This window comes from Sinohyriopsis cumingii, chromosome 9 (genome assembly GCF_028554795.1).
Source record: "Sinohyriopsis cumingii isolate HCF-2022 chromosome 9, ASM2855479v2, whole genome shotgun sequence".
Taxonomy (NCBI): Eukaryota; Metazoa; Mollusca; class Bivalvia; order Unionida; family Unionidae; genus Sinohyriopsis; species Sinohyriopsis cumingii.
Window position 1 is genome coordinate 49,227,003 of NC_142969.1, and position 15,600 is coordinate 49,242,602.

The 15,600-nt window shown below is 33.2% G+C and overlaps 1 protein-coding gene across 1 annotated transcript; it reads left to right on the top strand.

The window, feature by feature from the left end:
- The first annotated feature begins 1,054 nt into the window (after positions 1-1,054).
- LOC149791782 (uncharacterized) lies at positions 1,055-15,150 on the top strand. The gene is made up of 5 exons (XM_089969473.1): positions 1,055-1,214; positions 2,182-2,364; positions 6,059-6,145; positions 6,799-6,975; positions 14,900-15,150. The coding sequence occupies exons 1-5, from the start codon at positions 1,145-1,147 to the stop codon at positions 15,148-15,150; spliced, it is 768 nt and encodes a 255-aa protein (XP_089825599.1). The 5' UTR covers positions 1,055-1,144.
- Positions 15,151-15,600: the final 450 nt, after the last annotated feature.

A 15,600-nucleotide genomic window follows, 5' to 3' on the forward strand; every position in this document is an offset into this window, starting at 1 on the left:
TCTAAGACTCTGCTGACTAAATCACTCTCGGCGAAACATAATTCCAAAGAATGAAAGTAACAGCAAACAAGTCTATGTCGAAAAGTTAAGAATATATATATATATATATATATATATATATATATATATATATATATATATATATATATATATATATATATATATATATATATATATATATATATATATATATATATATATATATATATATATATATATATATATATATATATATATATATATATATATATATATATATATATATATATATATATATATATATATATATATATATATATATCCATATATGTATATATATGTATGTATGTATGTATGTAATGGGGGTCGTCTGTGTGAGCTCCTTTATTATTGAAATGAGAAATTTGTGCTACAGCCAATGAAGGGGCCTTTGTTGCACCTACGCGCAAATTCTGGTCAGCCTGACAGGCCTAATTTTTATACCGAATGTATAATGGATCATAAAATGAAATCAAATTTGTTCTGTAGTGGTGTGTTACAATTCCCATTTCCTAAGTGCCATCGTGATAACTGTTATTGATCTTTTATTTACGTTTGCAGAGGAACCCTATGAGGAAATCACAGCTTACAAACAACCAATTGTAATCTCACTCAGAGAGGTTGTTTTCTAAAAGAAACCTTGCTCTAAAGGTGGTACACAGCTTATAGACTTTTTTTTACTGAGTTTGTTGCCTAGTACAAGAGGTTTAGAAGTGATAAAGGAAAATAATTAAGTTATCGACAGAGGAGCGAGGATTTTTACTATTACATTCCACTTTTAGAAGTAGATAATTTCAAGATTTCATCATTTACAATATAATTTCCTGTCAAACTGCAGCTGTCCGTATTTGATCCATAATGAGTTGTGCTGAATATGTATCAAACATTCCCAGTGATAGAGAACGTTAATACAATCTAGCGACCACAGCACGATTATTTAATGGGCAAATGTAGACAGGTTTCAGGTTGAAAGGATATGATGACATTTGTTTCCTGCATTGTCATATCTGTCATGTCATCTTATCATGTTATTTGCTTTAAGCATATGCTGAAAACTATTGTCAGGTTTCTTATGTAATATATCCACTTTATATGTCTGGGAGTTTGATAAGTTGTTGAAGCTACAATGTTGATTGCAGTATTCACAGTTTTCCTTCAGTTTCAACTGGCTAGTGTGTATTCCGAAACAACAACTGGTAAGCAAGATCTCTATGTACGTATGTATGTATGTATGTATGTATGTATGTATGTATGTATGTATGTATGTTATTTTCATAATTATGTATTATAAAATAAAAGTTAAATCTTCGGTTTATTCACAAAATATCACTATTAAAAGAAATTTGTATTTAATTGGCATTTCCTACATAGTCCAATTTTTAACAATATAATACCAGCGTGATGTGAGTGGAGTGGGGGTGGATAGTGTTTTAGAAAGGAAGAATAGAAATAATCGCAGTAAAAATTCATATACCATGGTATTATTTATGTGTCATAATGTCTTTAAATAAGAGAGTTGCAAACTCTGTTTTAAATATTTCAATTAAGTGCAAGGTGCGCAGTACTGAAATAACCATAATACATTGCATATATTAGTATACCGTTAGTTATAGACCACCGTGGTGGCATAAACATGGTTTTAACAGATGCCTCGCTTAGCGCTCAGCCTTAAGACGTTAGTGTTAGGATTGGTCGGCCTGGTGTGACGATTATGTGACTGTGTGGGACATCATGCTACATGTCTGCGGCATGATACCCCAGTGCTCGACATCACTATAAACTGTCACACTGAAGACATCGTAGCGATATGACTTAAAAGTTGTTGAAGCTACGTTAAAAATTAAAATCCACAAACCATTGGTAATACAAATTAAAAGACCATTGATATAGGTGCATATATTATGCAGTACCTATCTTCTTTATCAAATCTTAGTAACCTTTTACCTTTTTTAAGCCAAATCAGAAAAGTTTGCAACATTAATACGGATTATCTTTCCTGTGTGTGCACTTCACGTGCATCAGACGGTACATACAAACTCTCGCATGAGTGTACAGCGTAATATGAACTTTTGAATGTCTAATCAAATCAAACGGATTTTATTCTGTATTATGACTTACGATTTTTAACTTCTGATTGGATCTTAATGTACCTCTTTTACGAAGGAAACGAAACAGTGTTCACCCGATTATCTGACCAACTGTCATTGATAAGAGCACGAGAAACTTGTAGCAACATGTCATACGCCATTCTTCCCGGCATGCGAGCTGCACGCGCTCTTGGAAAGATGCATGTTGGAGAATTCGCCTGGATTGATGGAAAGGAATACACTTTCTGCTATGAGAAAAGTAAGCTAAACATTGTTTTTGTATTTTTGTCATACCCTACCTAGTAAAAATTGTTGGGATTTGTATACACTTGTTCCGTTTGTTTCCTCGTCTGTCCGTCACACTGTATTCCCAAGGTATAGATCCTAGATCATTCAACATCTATTCATGGATCAAGCTAAACATCTCAAAATTGTAGTTACTGAAGCTAACTGGAAATAATGTGGCAGAATTCAAACTGTGCTCTCTTAGTACTCGATAAGGTTGTATGTTAAATCAACATATTTGTAATCTCTATGTACCTTCACATTTATATTTTTTCAAAATTAATAGTTGTAAGGCATACAAATTAAGCCAAACACAATCCACATAATTGTTATACGTATGCCGATGGCATTTCTCAAAACTGCTGACAGTAAAATAACCTCTGAACAAAATAATTAAATTTCATGAAAACTAAAATTGCGGAATAAAAGGAAATCTGACTCAAGCATAAATAGTGGTTTAAGACAACGGAGCACATAAAAAAAGGATGAAATGTTATGCTACAGTAAGGACATTGCTGAATTTATTTTAATATGTAGTTATTATTTTCAACCACATTAAAATAGTCAGAAATTAATTTTATCTAACCTAGCAAAGGAAATAAAACTGCACTGCTGAAGCATGTGCAGGCAATATGTAAATGTTCTGATTTTAAAATATTGCTGTTTGTTTTTAACCGTACGTTTGTAAATCAGCATTGTTTAAATACATTTGATATAATGGATGTGTGTATATTCATTACATTAAACACTTTAAATTGTATACAAATATTTTATTGTACAAATATAGTTTTTAAACAAACATTTTTCAAACATTCCTCTCTTTGGTCAGTGAATTATACGATCACGTATACCATGTTTTATATGATCGTGTATACCATGTTTCATAGGATCACGTACACCATGTTTTATGCAATCATTTATACCAAGTTTTTCCGCTCCGGTGGCCTAGTGGTTAGAGCGTACTCCTCGGATGCGGAAGGTCGTGAGTTCGATCCCCGGCCGAGTCATACCAAAGACTTACAAAAATAGTACTAACAGCTACCTCGCTTGGCGCTCAGCATAAAGAGGTTTGTGTTAGGACTGGTCGGCCTGGTGTCAGGATAATGTAATTGGGTGGGGCATCATCCTACTTTTCTGCGGCATGATGCCCCAGTGCTAGTCATCACTAGAAACTGTCACACTGCAGACATCGTAGCGATATGACTAACAAATTGTTAAAGCTACGTTAAAAATCCAAATCACACACACACACACATACCAAATTTTGGTTGTAAACATGGATGGTCCTTTAAAGCCAAATGCATTATATCAACTGCTGACAGCACCTAGTGAATATTGGTAGGCTGGCTTTGCCAAATCAAATGAATAATCATCTACTCAGACTAGGAATTGGTAAGGTCTTGTACATCAGCGAGTATGTGATGTCAGACTTGGATTTTATGATGTCTAGTTACATCAAGGTGAAGGCGATTACATGGTTTTTACACCCTGTAAACACCGCATAGCTTTTACAACTTAGCATTGAAAAGTGAATGAAAAAAGCGTTAGCTCTAACAAAAGTTTAAAAAGAGATTTAATTTTGAAAATATATTTGGTATCCAGTATGTTCTTTAAATATAAAGTTGCTCTATCATGAATGACATGTCTGAGGAGTACATTAACTATAGGTTGAAATTGTGGACAAAGAGATTTGGTAGATTATGCGTTCGTGATAGTATTAATTTACTCAAAATGAATTTTACTTTATTTTTAAAATATCCACCATATACATAATTTAGAACTAAACTGGAAAGGTGTATAAAACATTTGTATGCAATTCAGAATTGTGTTAAAATAATTATATGCCATATTGAAAGCCCTTTCATCATCCGTATGTCATGTAATGTATTATAAGACTGAACTGTGGTATGTCTGTAGTGTGTATCTTGACATTCTATTTTTTAATTTCTGCATAATTATTCATATAAATTGTATTGTTTTATTTTTAAACTGAACATTTACTTGGATAAATGAATTGAATTGACAGATTATTAGGGAAAAAGCGCTCCTCGGAGACCTTTGATTATGTTTATATTACATAGTAACGCAATTAGCAATGTATTATTGACATTTTCAAGAAACATTTTTCCATTGTCAATGTATTCATGGCGACATGGAAACAATCTGCAAATCTGACACATTAGATGTGTGTAGCGTAACGCCATAAGCTTGTTACAGAAAAACACCCAAGAATAAAGCCTTTGTCTCCTTTTCCAATCTATTGTTTTTCAACCGCAGTTTTTAATGTCATACAAACTTCAAGTTCACCAGACCTTATCTTTTTCATAGACAAATTAAACAATCATTCGGAATGTGCACACGTATCAGATTAGTGACTTAGAGGTTCTGTCTACTACGAAAAGATTTCACTGTCCATATTTTCATAATTTTTTTTTTGTTGCTTAGAGGGATTATAGATGATACTGTCTTTTTCACAAAACAAAACTGGGAAAACTTGATTCTGGTGCAAATATACAAATCACAGATCTCGTAAAACGTTTTGTTTCATGAAGTAAAAAGTACACAACATTTAAACTGCCCTCTATCAAAATTTGTATTTGTCGGCCAGCCACTTGAAATACCGAAAATGGTTAAAATAAAAGAACAATAAACAAATAAAACAATTATTCATATTATCTCCGTTTACATACCTCAAAAACATGTTTGCACTGAATATTTTTTATGATGAAAATATAACAGATAAATAATTTAGCATCACGGTATCGTACCGACCGTGGAGGATTACAAGTGTAAATACTGTCACGTCTGACATATTTGTTTTCAATAACAATATAAATGTTTTAAATTAAAAATTTAAATTTTCTGTGCAAAGTGATTAGCAATATATTTCATTGTCGTACCAGACTTCCGGACATTATTTTTCTGTCATTACGACTTTGATGCCTTTTTTAAAAAGAAGGCTAATATTGTAAATTATGGAAATCTTGGCAAATCCACCATATTGATTGCATGTAATTTTCCAGAATCATTTCTTTATGATGTGCGTATATTTAAGAGGATTAAAAGTTTTAAAGAAAGAACGTTCTAAACCAAGTTTTCTTAACACAATTTGTTTGCCAATAATGTGTTTGTTTCTGATAGATTTGAGTTTAAACATATTTTATTTCATAATTGTGTAGCACTAGATTAGAGGGGTACACTATAGAAGGTGAACGATTAAAACGAGATACAATGGCTTACAATGTTCGTCTCCTTTTATGATCCAAATATTTTAAATGTATATGAATACATGACGAATCATATTAAACTTTAATAACAAAATAACTAAATTATTTAATAGCCAAAGTGAAAAGTCTCTTGGTTAAGCATAAGCCTTTAGCCAAGATATATAAAGCGGGGTGATGGAGAAGAAAAAGAGTTTCGGTGAAAGACTAGGATGAAGATAAGAAAGATTTTCAAAAGAGAAATTGTCAATTAAATTGTGTCAGACATTGTGTAGAATGCTAAGAATATTTTGGGAGTAGAGACAGGGGAGGTACAAAAATAAATAAATAAATGAAACAGAACAAAAAAAACCGTAGAATTAAAGTGAATTGTACTTCTTTCTAAAATGTTGCACCAGTCGCAGTTCTGGCTGCCTCATTTCGTATTTTTTTAATACAAAACAGACGCTAACGAGATGAAAACAATATGCAGATATGTCACAGTGAGGAGAGAAGACACAAACGAAAACCTTACTTACATTTGCAACAAAGGTAACAACCTTGAATTCAGCGATAATAATACTTGAAACAGTGTTTTCTTTATTGTATTGTCGATTTAAAAATAATTGATTATGAACTACAGTAAAAGGAGACATGAATAACTTATTATTATGTAATTTTTCGTGAAATATGTGTGCATTTGTCATCACAAAAGTTAACAAATGAGTTAAAGAAAAAAATACCTTTCTGATTCTTTAAATTATTAACCTTGTAACTTTATGTAACAATATAACTACAAATGAGAAGAAAAATACTTGATCCGGAACCTTTAATATGGATCACATCCGGTTTGTGTCGGTGAAAACATTAGGTATGTTAAATCTTTTCAGGCGTTCGTCGCCACGATCCTAAATTCTAGTAATTTACATTTGATTTGAAATAAATATACGAAACATTTAGGAACGATCTTTTTGCACTATGAAATGATTAATGTTTCGAAACCAATGACAACGTAATTTAATGGTTGCATATACTCTCAAACTAATATGATGTGCAAGAGCAAATACCGAGCCAATCACAAAGTCGAATGAACGAATAGAAGCAAGCGATTGGCTAATATTCGGGATGACATAAATGGTAAAATTATGATCTGGACCCTGTTTTTATCGTCGGAAATGTATCAACATTTTATTAATTTCGACCAGATGAACAGTTCGAGAACAATGAGGAAACGCTACCGTACGCTGATGCCGAAAATGAATGTCTCAAGTCCAGTGCGTCCATGCAGGGAGTAGAATCCTTTATAATACCAATGATTACTCCAGTAAACAGGATACACTGGATCAAGGATTTCAATGATACCAGTATCATCAACAGTTTGAGTAGGCTTTTAGTCCAAATGACATATACAAATTTGATCCGCGTGAATATATATATATATACATATATATATATATATATATATATATATATATATATATATATATATATATATATATATATATATATATATATATATATATATATATATATATTCAGTCTTCATATGGTAGTATTATTCTCATGACACTTTATCTGTCTCAGATGAATATTAATTTTATAAGTAATATTTTATGTTTTAAATATTCACTCGGGTGATTTTTGTTGACGAAAAGGTGCATCATCAATAAAATTATAGCCATTGTCCAATGAATAATGTGCTTCATACAGTTATTTCCAGTATCAAATGAATAACGTGATTCATGCAGTTATATCAAGTGTCCAGTGAATAACGTGATTCATTGAGCTGTATCCAGTACCCAATGATTTATGTGATTCATTCAGCTGTAGCCAGTATCCACTGCATAACGTGGCTCATACAACTTTTATCATTGTCAGTTGAATCATGTATAATAAGTCATGTATAATAAGTCATGTATAAGAAGATGAACATATGTTTAGAAGTTATCTCATTGTATGCAGTGTTCCGATGCGTTTACTAAATACACAATTAGGTCCTCGCATTTATTTCAATAGACGAATTCATATTACACATTACTGAGAATGCCAACATACGGTATATAAAAAAACAAGAATAAAAAAAATATTTCTCTGTCGCATAGATGATATTAAGTGTCTTAGGACCTACAAAGTCATGTCAGGTATCCTACAAACATTATTGCCGTATCTTGTGCAGGTCATGGACAGACGGTGACACAGATTTGTATCGGTATAGTGAAGATGGACCATGACAGTTTTGAATTCGGTACCACGTCATGTGATGAAAGTCATACAGTTATATGTGATAAGAGTAAGTCTAATATTTTAAATAAGTTTTAATGTTTTCAAAATATTGTTTGATTTAGGAATTATAAGGGAGTACCGTGGAAATACTGAATACTGGTGACATAATGCTATAACTAGCGAGAATGAGTATTACACAGCGCTTACTGGAAACCAAAATGAATAAGTCAAAACATAAATCACAAAGGGGCACCTTCAAAAGATGATACTATAGCATTCTCTTCAAAGATGAATTGCTAGATAGAGTTTGCCACTACATATGTAATACTTTCTTGACAAGTGACAATTTACATTCATTACCTTCTTGTGAACATGCCAACAAAAAGCCGTAATTCCCAACAAATGTATGTATGCAGCAGTAACCAATAACATCTACTGCGTTTTTTCTAATACTCCCTTCAGAGACTGGTTAATACTCTTGGGGCTTCAATTTGAAGATAAACACGCACACACACACACACATATACACATACAAGTTTGGAACCTTGGATGATGAAACATGGCACAGACATGCATACCACCTAATATGACTTGGATTCTTACATCAAATTTAAAATAAAAAAATACATTAACTCATTTGTGTTAACCACAGGTTATATCAATACTTCATAACATTGGCAACCAGAGATGAAATGGTGCCGAGACTTGGTGACTCGAAGTCTGGAATAGCTTCTAACCACGTTTTTTCTAGACGTTTTAAGGAGAAATAAAACACAGACACACACATATCTAGGATGGATGATGTAATATTGCAAACACCTAACGTCGTTTTTCATTTTTCATAGGTACAGACATAAATACTACTAAATACGAGTTGGATTCTTGCAAGAAGAGCGAAAAGGAAAATAGGTTACCTCAATTTACCCTAAAACGGTTATATTTTCTTCCCTTGCAGGTGGCGTCCATACCGCATTAACATTAACAACCAGAGATGAAATGATGCATCGGCTCGCTGATTTAAAGGCTTCTAATCAGCCGAAAGCTGATCGTACGTATAATGACATTTCAATGGGCAGTTAAAATTCGTACAACATAAAATATTCCGTTTACATCATGTCCGTGAATTTATTTCACCTTAGAATTTACAAGTTCTTGTGTACGAAAACAACAACTATTACAAATCCATTTAGTTCACGTACATTCTCGACTCACTTGGCTCACGTTTACTGTTCTGAAGAAAAGCATATGTATAAGAGAAAACACTGCTATTTTGCATTATTTCATAAATATACATCATTTAACTGTCGAAATATAAATGAGAGTTCTAAAATACATTTACCATGCTATAACAATTTACTAAATGTACGTGTGGCCTTTTTTGTTGTTGTCAAAGGACAATAGCCTGAACCGTCACATGCAGATATGCGTACATAAAGAAATTGTGCGATATGCATAAAATGTACTACATTGTTAATATTATTGAAGATGATTACTGTCATACCTCCGTGTTACGTGGACATCCAGCAGGCATACGTCACGGGACATGCACTTTTGAACTTAAGTTGGCCACACATGTGTCTTTCGCTGGCAACATTTCACGTCATTCAGCCACTGGAAAATAAACTCAAATCGAATATCATTCATGTATCGTCATATTGAAGCTATTTGAATCATATCACTTACACATGGATGCGATGCATCTACAGACGGCATATATTTCAAGTTGTCGGGGAGAAACGCTAGAGATGTTTCAGTTATTATTGGCGAAGGAAACTTCGGCAAATGGACAAATTGATAATATATTAATCCATAGTAATACTTTGAAGGAAGTTCTCCGTTGTCGGAAAGGCTGAGATATTGAGATTTGCAGGTGTTCAAATTCTGAAACGAGCTAAACTGGATGTGTGCTGCAAAACTACTGAAGAACAACAGCTAACACGTTTGCAAATGATTATATGATTGTTATATAAATGTATGTTACATGTACATGATCGAAGTTATATGAACATAACCGCATGATTGGATTCAATTACATCTGCAAGTAAAGTAAGGTCTGTGAGATCTGATATTTTGTAGTATATGTTACATGCACTAAATGTTTGTAAACTTCTATTTCTGCATTTCAGATTTGATATTCATCGTATTATACTCGACCTTATGGGTCTTACCCTTTGCCCTATCGATCGTCGCCATCGTGCAGTACCGGAAAAAACGTTTGACTAAAAGCATTGCGAAGAATAGTATATACAAGTCGCGTCGTTGTGATGCAAAGAAGGTCTTTCTGTCTCTGTCTCTCTGTCCGTCTGTCTGTCTTATTCTCTCTCTCTCTCTCTCTCTCTCTCTCTCCCAAGTGCTGTGGAGGGACAGTTGCTAATGGATTGAACTTGTGACTATATTTGTTTAACATGCCTCGTCATAATATGACCTTCAAAATCAGTACGGTAAAATAGTAAACCACAACCCCACATATCTCTCTCGTGCATTTGGTATCTAACTGACGTCATTGTGGTTACGAATAGAAATGATTAAGAGGTAAAAATACGCATATATGTCAATAACATGTCGGTTCGTTTATTACAGTGACAATGAAAGAATACATATGCTTATGATAAGCACCACTCACGCTCGGACATATATGGTAAAGACCTAATCACGCTGAACAAGCAATTACTTCGAATGGTTAGATAATAGATATACATATTTCAACATAATTTGTAATAGTATTTCTCCTCCTCATAATTGGAGATGCATAAACGTAACAAATAAAACAGATATTCTTAATAATAATCATTGCAAATTAGCATCATATGTGGCTAATGAGGAAACAAATTACGTAAATTGGCGATTAAGGACCTGTTTTAGTAAAATGACGGGAAATTACAAATTTTTAGAAATATATTGTAGCGAATTAACATTCGAAGCAATAAATTGGGGTTTCTTTCTTCTGCAATTCGCATTGGAATACAATGTTAAATTTAACCACCCAAACATATTTTTATATGAAGTCATCAAACACAAAAAACACCAGTAACACAGTCTCTCGTAATTATTCAAAATTGTTCAAAATTGTTCAAAATGTTATAGTTTAGGTAAGCAACATATTGATTCGGATGAAGCATCACGAGAAGACTTTAGCAACATATTCCTAATTACAAATTTAGAACATCAATAAAACAGTCTCTTGTAACTATTAAAAGTTGATCCAAATATTACTCCAAAACTTTAGTTAGGTAAGCAACTTTATGATTTAGATTAAAATATCACGAAGAGATTTCAGCAAAATATTTCTGATTCCAAAGTTAGACTAAACGATGATGATACATTTTCATTGCTGCCTTGTGAAATATTATAAAAATGAGTAGTACTGTTCGGTAAAAAATAATTTTATAAATCAACGGATTGTTTCAAACTATGATTTAACACTGCTATAAACAAAGGACGTTGGAAACAAAATATAATTCCAACAAGTTATACACTGCCTGTAAGAAGTCGTCAAAGACATACACAAGACGAGGACTTGGGTAAAACTGTGTGGACAACAACACCATGGCAGCTGCAACTGAACATCATTTTAAAGACAAAGATCTCAAACGGAAAATGTTTTATTCATGCTAATACCCACAAAAGCAGATTTAAAAATAAACATTTCAAATTTTAAAATATTTTATAAATTACAATTTTATGGATTATGTTTATTTTTCAAATTTCCACATGTTTAATAACTACTGCAAACAACAACTCAGCTAATCATTCAAGTAAAATGGCATGACCAACTGTGAAGAAAAAACCTGTCGATTTATAAATAAATCAAGCTGTCCATCGGCTTTCAAAGATGAGGATGTAACGCTGCCATGAATTCCAGATAATGCTGACTTTTTGTTTGACTGCTTGAAGCACAAATGATTAGTAATATTTTTAATCGTTTTTAATGTTAAAAAAAGATTAGCCTGAAGCAAATGTAGCAGGAATAGAAACACGTGAAGCAAGTGTATGAGCAAAAGACAGAGGAACGGGATTAGATTTAGGAAAAACTACTTTATACTAAATTTGTCACAGACAGAGCAATAGTTCTTGAGTTTTCGGAATCATGCAGATAACTGTACTAACTGTAATAATTTTTGCACCTTTCTATTTAAACAACCATTGAAAACTCTTACATAATCGTATGTTATCTCTTACTCATTACGTTACTTGTATCACCTTGTAAAGCTACGCTCTGGATTGCTAAATCTTCAACTATGCAATCTCCAAAACTTTCTACACTTTCCAACAGTTTATGCGATCTAAATTACAGTCGCAAGTTACGACTGTAAATGTACTCCATATACAGTTGTTTCCACTACCTTCTGCTGTCATAGGTTTCGGCGTTTCATATGTTTGACTAAACAACCGTTAAATCTTACACAAAGCCTCTTAATTCTCCTTTTTTCCCATAACTCAACAAGCTTTGCGCCGCAGATGAAATATTTTCACCTTGAATCTGTTCGTTGAAATCATATACTAATGTCCCTGTTTCTTGTAGTTCTTGGACACATGATTGCTTTGTATTAATTGCTTGCATCACTATGTCAGAAGGAGTTACTATTGGCTATCTTTGTGCAACGGTAGGTTGAAAAGGGTGGTATGAATATATGCCCAGATTTTATCATTTGGATGTATGAATTTACTCCCATAGTATGTACAGAGTAATACATTAATTAAGCTACTTCCACCTTTATTTGGAATGCTCCTTTAATATTCGCATTTGCCTTTTGCTTTGCAATACAATGTTTCTCTCAATATTTACACGAACAATAATAAGTTCGTAACGTCTAAAAGGAAAAGAATGACAACAGAAGCCTCATCTCCCAATTGAATTTTAGAATATGACTAGAAATAAAAATTATACTAGAACCAATTGAGCATAAAAATAACTGTTCAAACGTTAACTAAAAAGTTGTTGGAAATATACGGATGCTACCAAATCAAGAAAACCTATAACAATGCCCCAGTGCCGTATCAACAACAATCTTTTGTCCCATGTCATTATCTTAGAATTAAAAAGAAATTAAAAAGAAAATTTCTATCAGTTGATGATATGGATAAATTTTAGATAGTGATACAAGAATATCACCTAATCTTTAAAGGTTTTTCACACCTTATTGGTAGCTGTTCTAATGCAAGTTAACATTGCTTATATCGCACTAAGTGCCCTGTTGATGAGACTTAAACAGAAACATCTCATTTAATCATCTCCTGAAAAGAACACATACAATCGTCATGTATGTTTTGTAATCGATTTTTTCTTACTTATAACAATTAATTGCAACAAATGCAGTTTAACTGGAGTGCTTGATTATTAATATTTAGGTCATTAAGAGAAAGAAAAGAAGTGGACTATATGATAATGAAAGTTACACAAAAGAACAATAATTATGTCAGTTTTGGATGTCCCCAGCTCTTTCCTGTGTTATTTTACACAATCTCCTTGGTAATAACATTGACAATTTCAAACAACGCCACCTCTTTCCTGTATTATTTTACTTGGGTTTTCGCTGGCAGTTTTGCATTTTTTAAACAATATGCTTTCACTATCGCTGTTCTGTCTCATATATGTCAATCGAAACACAAGGAATAACGCTATCTCCATTTCAATCATTATGGTTCATACCTTCATGTTTTGTAATTCAGTCATATACAGTACAAATGACGTGGCATTACACAAATCATTATAAATCTTGTTAAATGATTTTAATTTTTTTAAAGATTTTAATTTTCTAAATTATTATGTTTCGGGAATTTGTATTATTGATGTATTATATTGGAGTAAAGATTACCTGAAACAGAGTGTAGACTATTTCGCGACAACTATGCAAGTTATTTTTACGTTTACCTTATATGCTTGTTGCAAATTAAGGTAGAGAGAACAAATATAGAAGACGAAAGTTCAACAAATGAAGACTTAATAATGTTTCTTGAAATTAATGGTTGTGTTACTTGACCGCTGGTTTCATTGTTGCTTTAGGTCTGGTATTGAATCACAAATATTGGTATATTTTTAAGCATGTTATACCCAATAAAAACTTCTCATTGAATGGTGTTACATTTATTGTCTGATTTAAAGAAACAAAGTGCTATCAATAATATTAGGACATTTTCAAATACCCCTAGTGGTACCATGTGCATATAAAAATAGCGCTAGCATCTAATTCGACTGCATACGCAATTCGTAAAATATTAACTTGAGGCAATAACAAACATCAATCAGCAAAGTAGGGATTTACATTTTTTTAGATTTCCAATGTGATGAACGTACCCAATAAAGAATGAAGAAGTAAATAGCTATTGTCCTGTTATGTGTGTGTGTGTGTGTGTGTGTGTGTGTGTGATTTGGATTATTAACGTAGCTTTAACAATTTCTCGGTCATATCGCTACGATGTCTGCAGTGTAGCAGTTTATAATGATGTCTAGCTCTGGGGCATCATGCCGCAGACATGTAGAATGATGTCCCACCCAGTCACATCATCCTGACTCGAGGCCTACCAGTACTAACACTAACCTCTTAATGCTGAGCGCCAAGCGAGCTGTTAGTACCAATCTTGTAAGTCTTTGGTATGATTCGGCCGGGGATCAAACCCACGACCTCCCGCATCCGAGGCGGAAGCTCTAACCACTAGGCCATCGGAGCGGTTATGGTGTCCTGTTATATGTAGTTTGGACTACCTTGCCGTTTTTATATTTAAGTGTACAACTATATGTTCCTGGTACCATAACAACGAAAATGTTTTAAAAGTTGTATATTTTTGCAAATGACTTTTGACGGCAATGATTACGCTTACGGTAATATAGAAAAGAAATGCTAAGTAATTAGATAATTTATGATTTCCCAGAAATCACTTTTTAAAGTTTGGTTTTAGAAATTTAGAAAGGATCGAAGAGTTATAAAGCCTAGAACCTAGGCTGTGCTTAATGTACATTCATAACATTACATGATATATGGAGAATAAACCACTGAAACGTTTCGCCGTAGTTATCTTTTAAGATCTTTTCAAAAATTGCAATATTTTGGAGCAGCAAATTCATTTCTCTGTTCACTCTTTCAGGCGAAAACAAGATCGAGAAACGCTACCCCGAGACCATTTTATGCGGTGGAATAAAGAATCAGACAGCAAATCGACGCCTTGCAACGGCTACAAGATCGAGGACAACACAGAAGGTCAAGGAAATAATCCAAGAGACGTCAGTGATGATGAAGGTTACGATAATTTCGATCCGCAACTTGGGTTGTATGAGAATCCCATTACCGGTAACAATTCTACATCTCGCTGTCATATTCAAGGACATGCACTATTGAGAAAGCATGCCCCTCTTTGTAACGAGAGTTACGATCATATCGATCCGCAACTTGGCTTGTACGAAAATCCCATTAACATTAACAATTCCACAACACGCTTTCATATCCAAGGACACGAGCTATTGGCAAAGTATGCCGCTCTTTGCAATGAAGCAAAGTCCAGGAAAAATGAGAAAAGCTTGTTTCCCGCTAGAGAAACTCTTGACCCTCAAAAATACATGTCGATGCATTATAATGAAAGAGACAGCACGATTGTTTTGGACACAGAGAACACAAATCTTTACGACAGCTTCGATCGGGTCAATATTGGAATGTAAATACGACAATATCTGATTCTGAGTATATCCGCAACTTTAAATATCCTAAGAAACATTATCTGCGATACTAATTATGTGTACAAAATATTCAGATCTTTTCAATAAAACTATCTGAGAAAGACTGGCATTATAT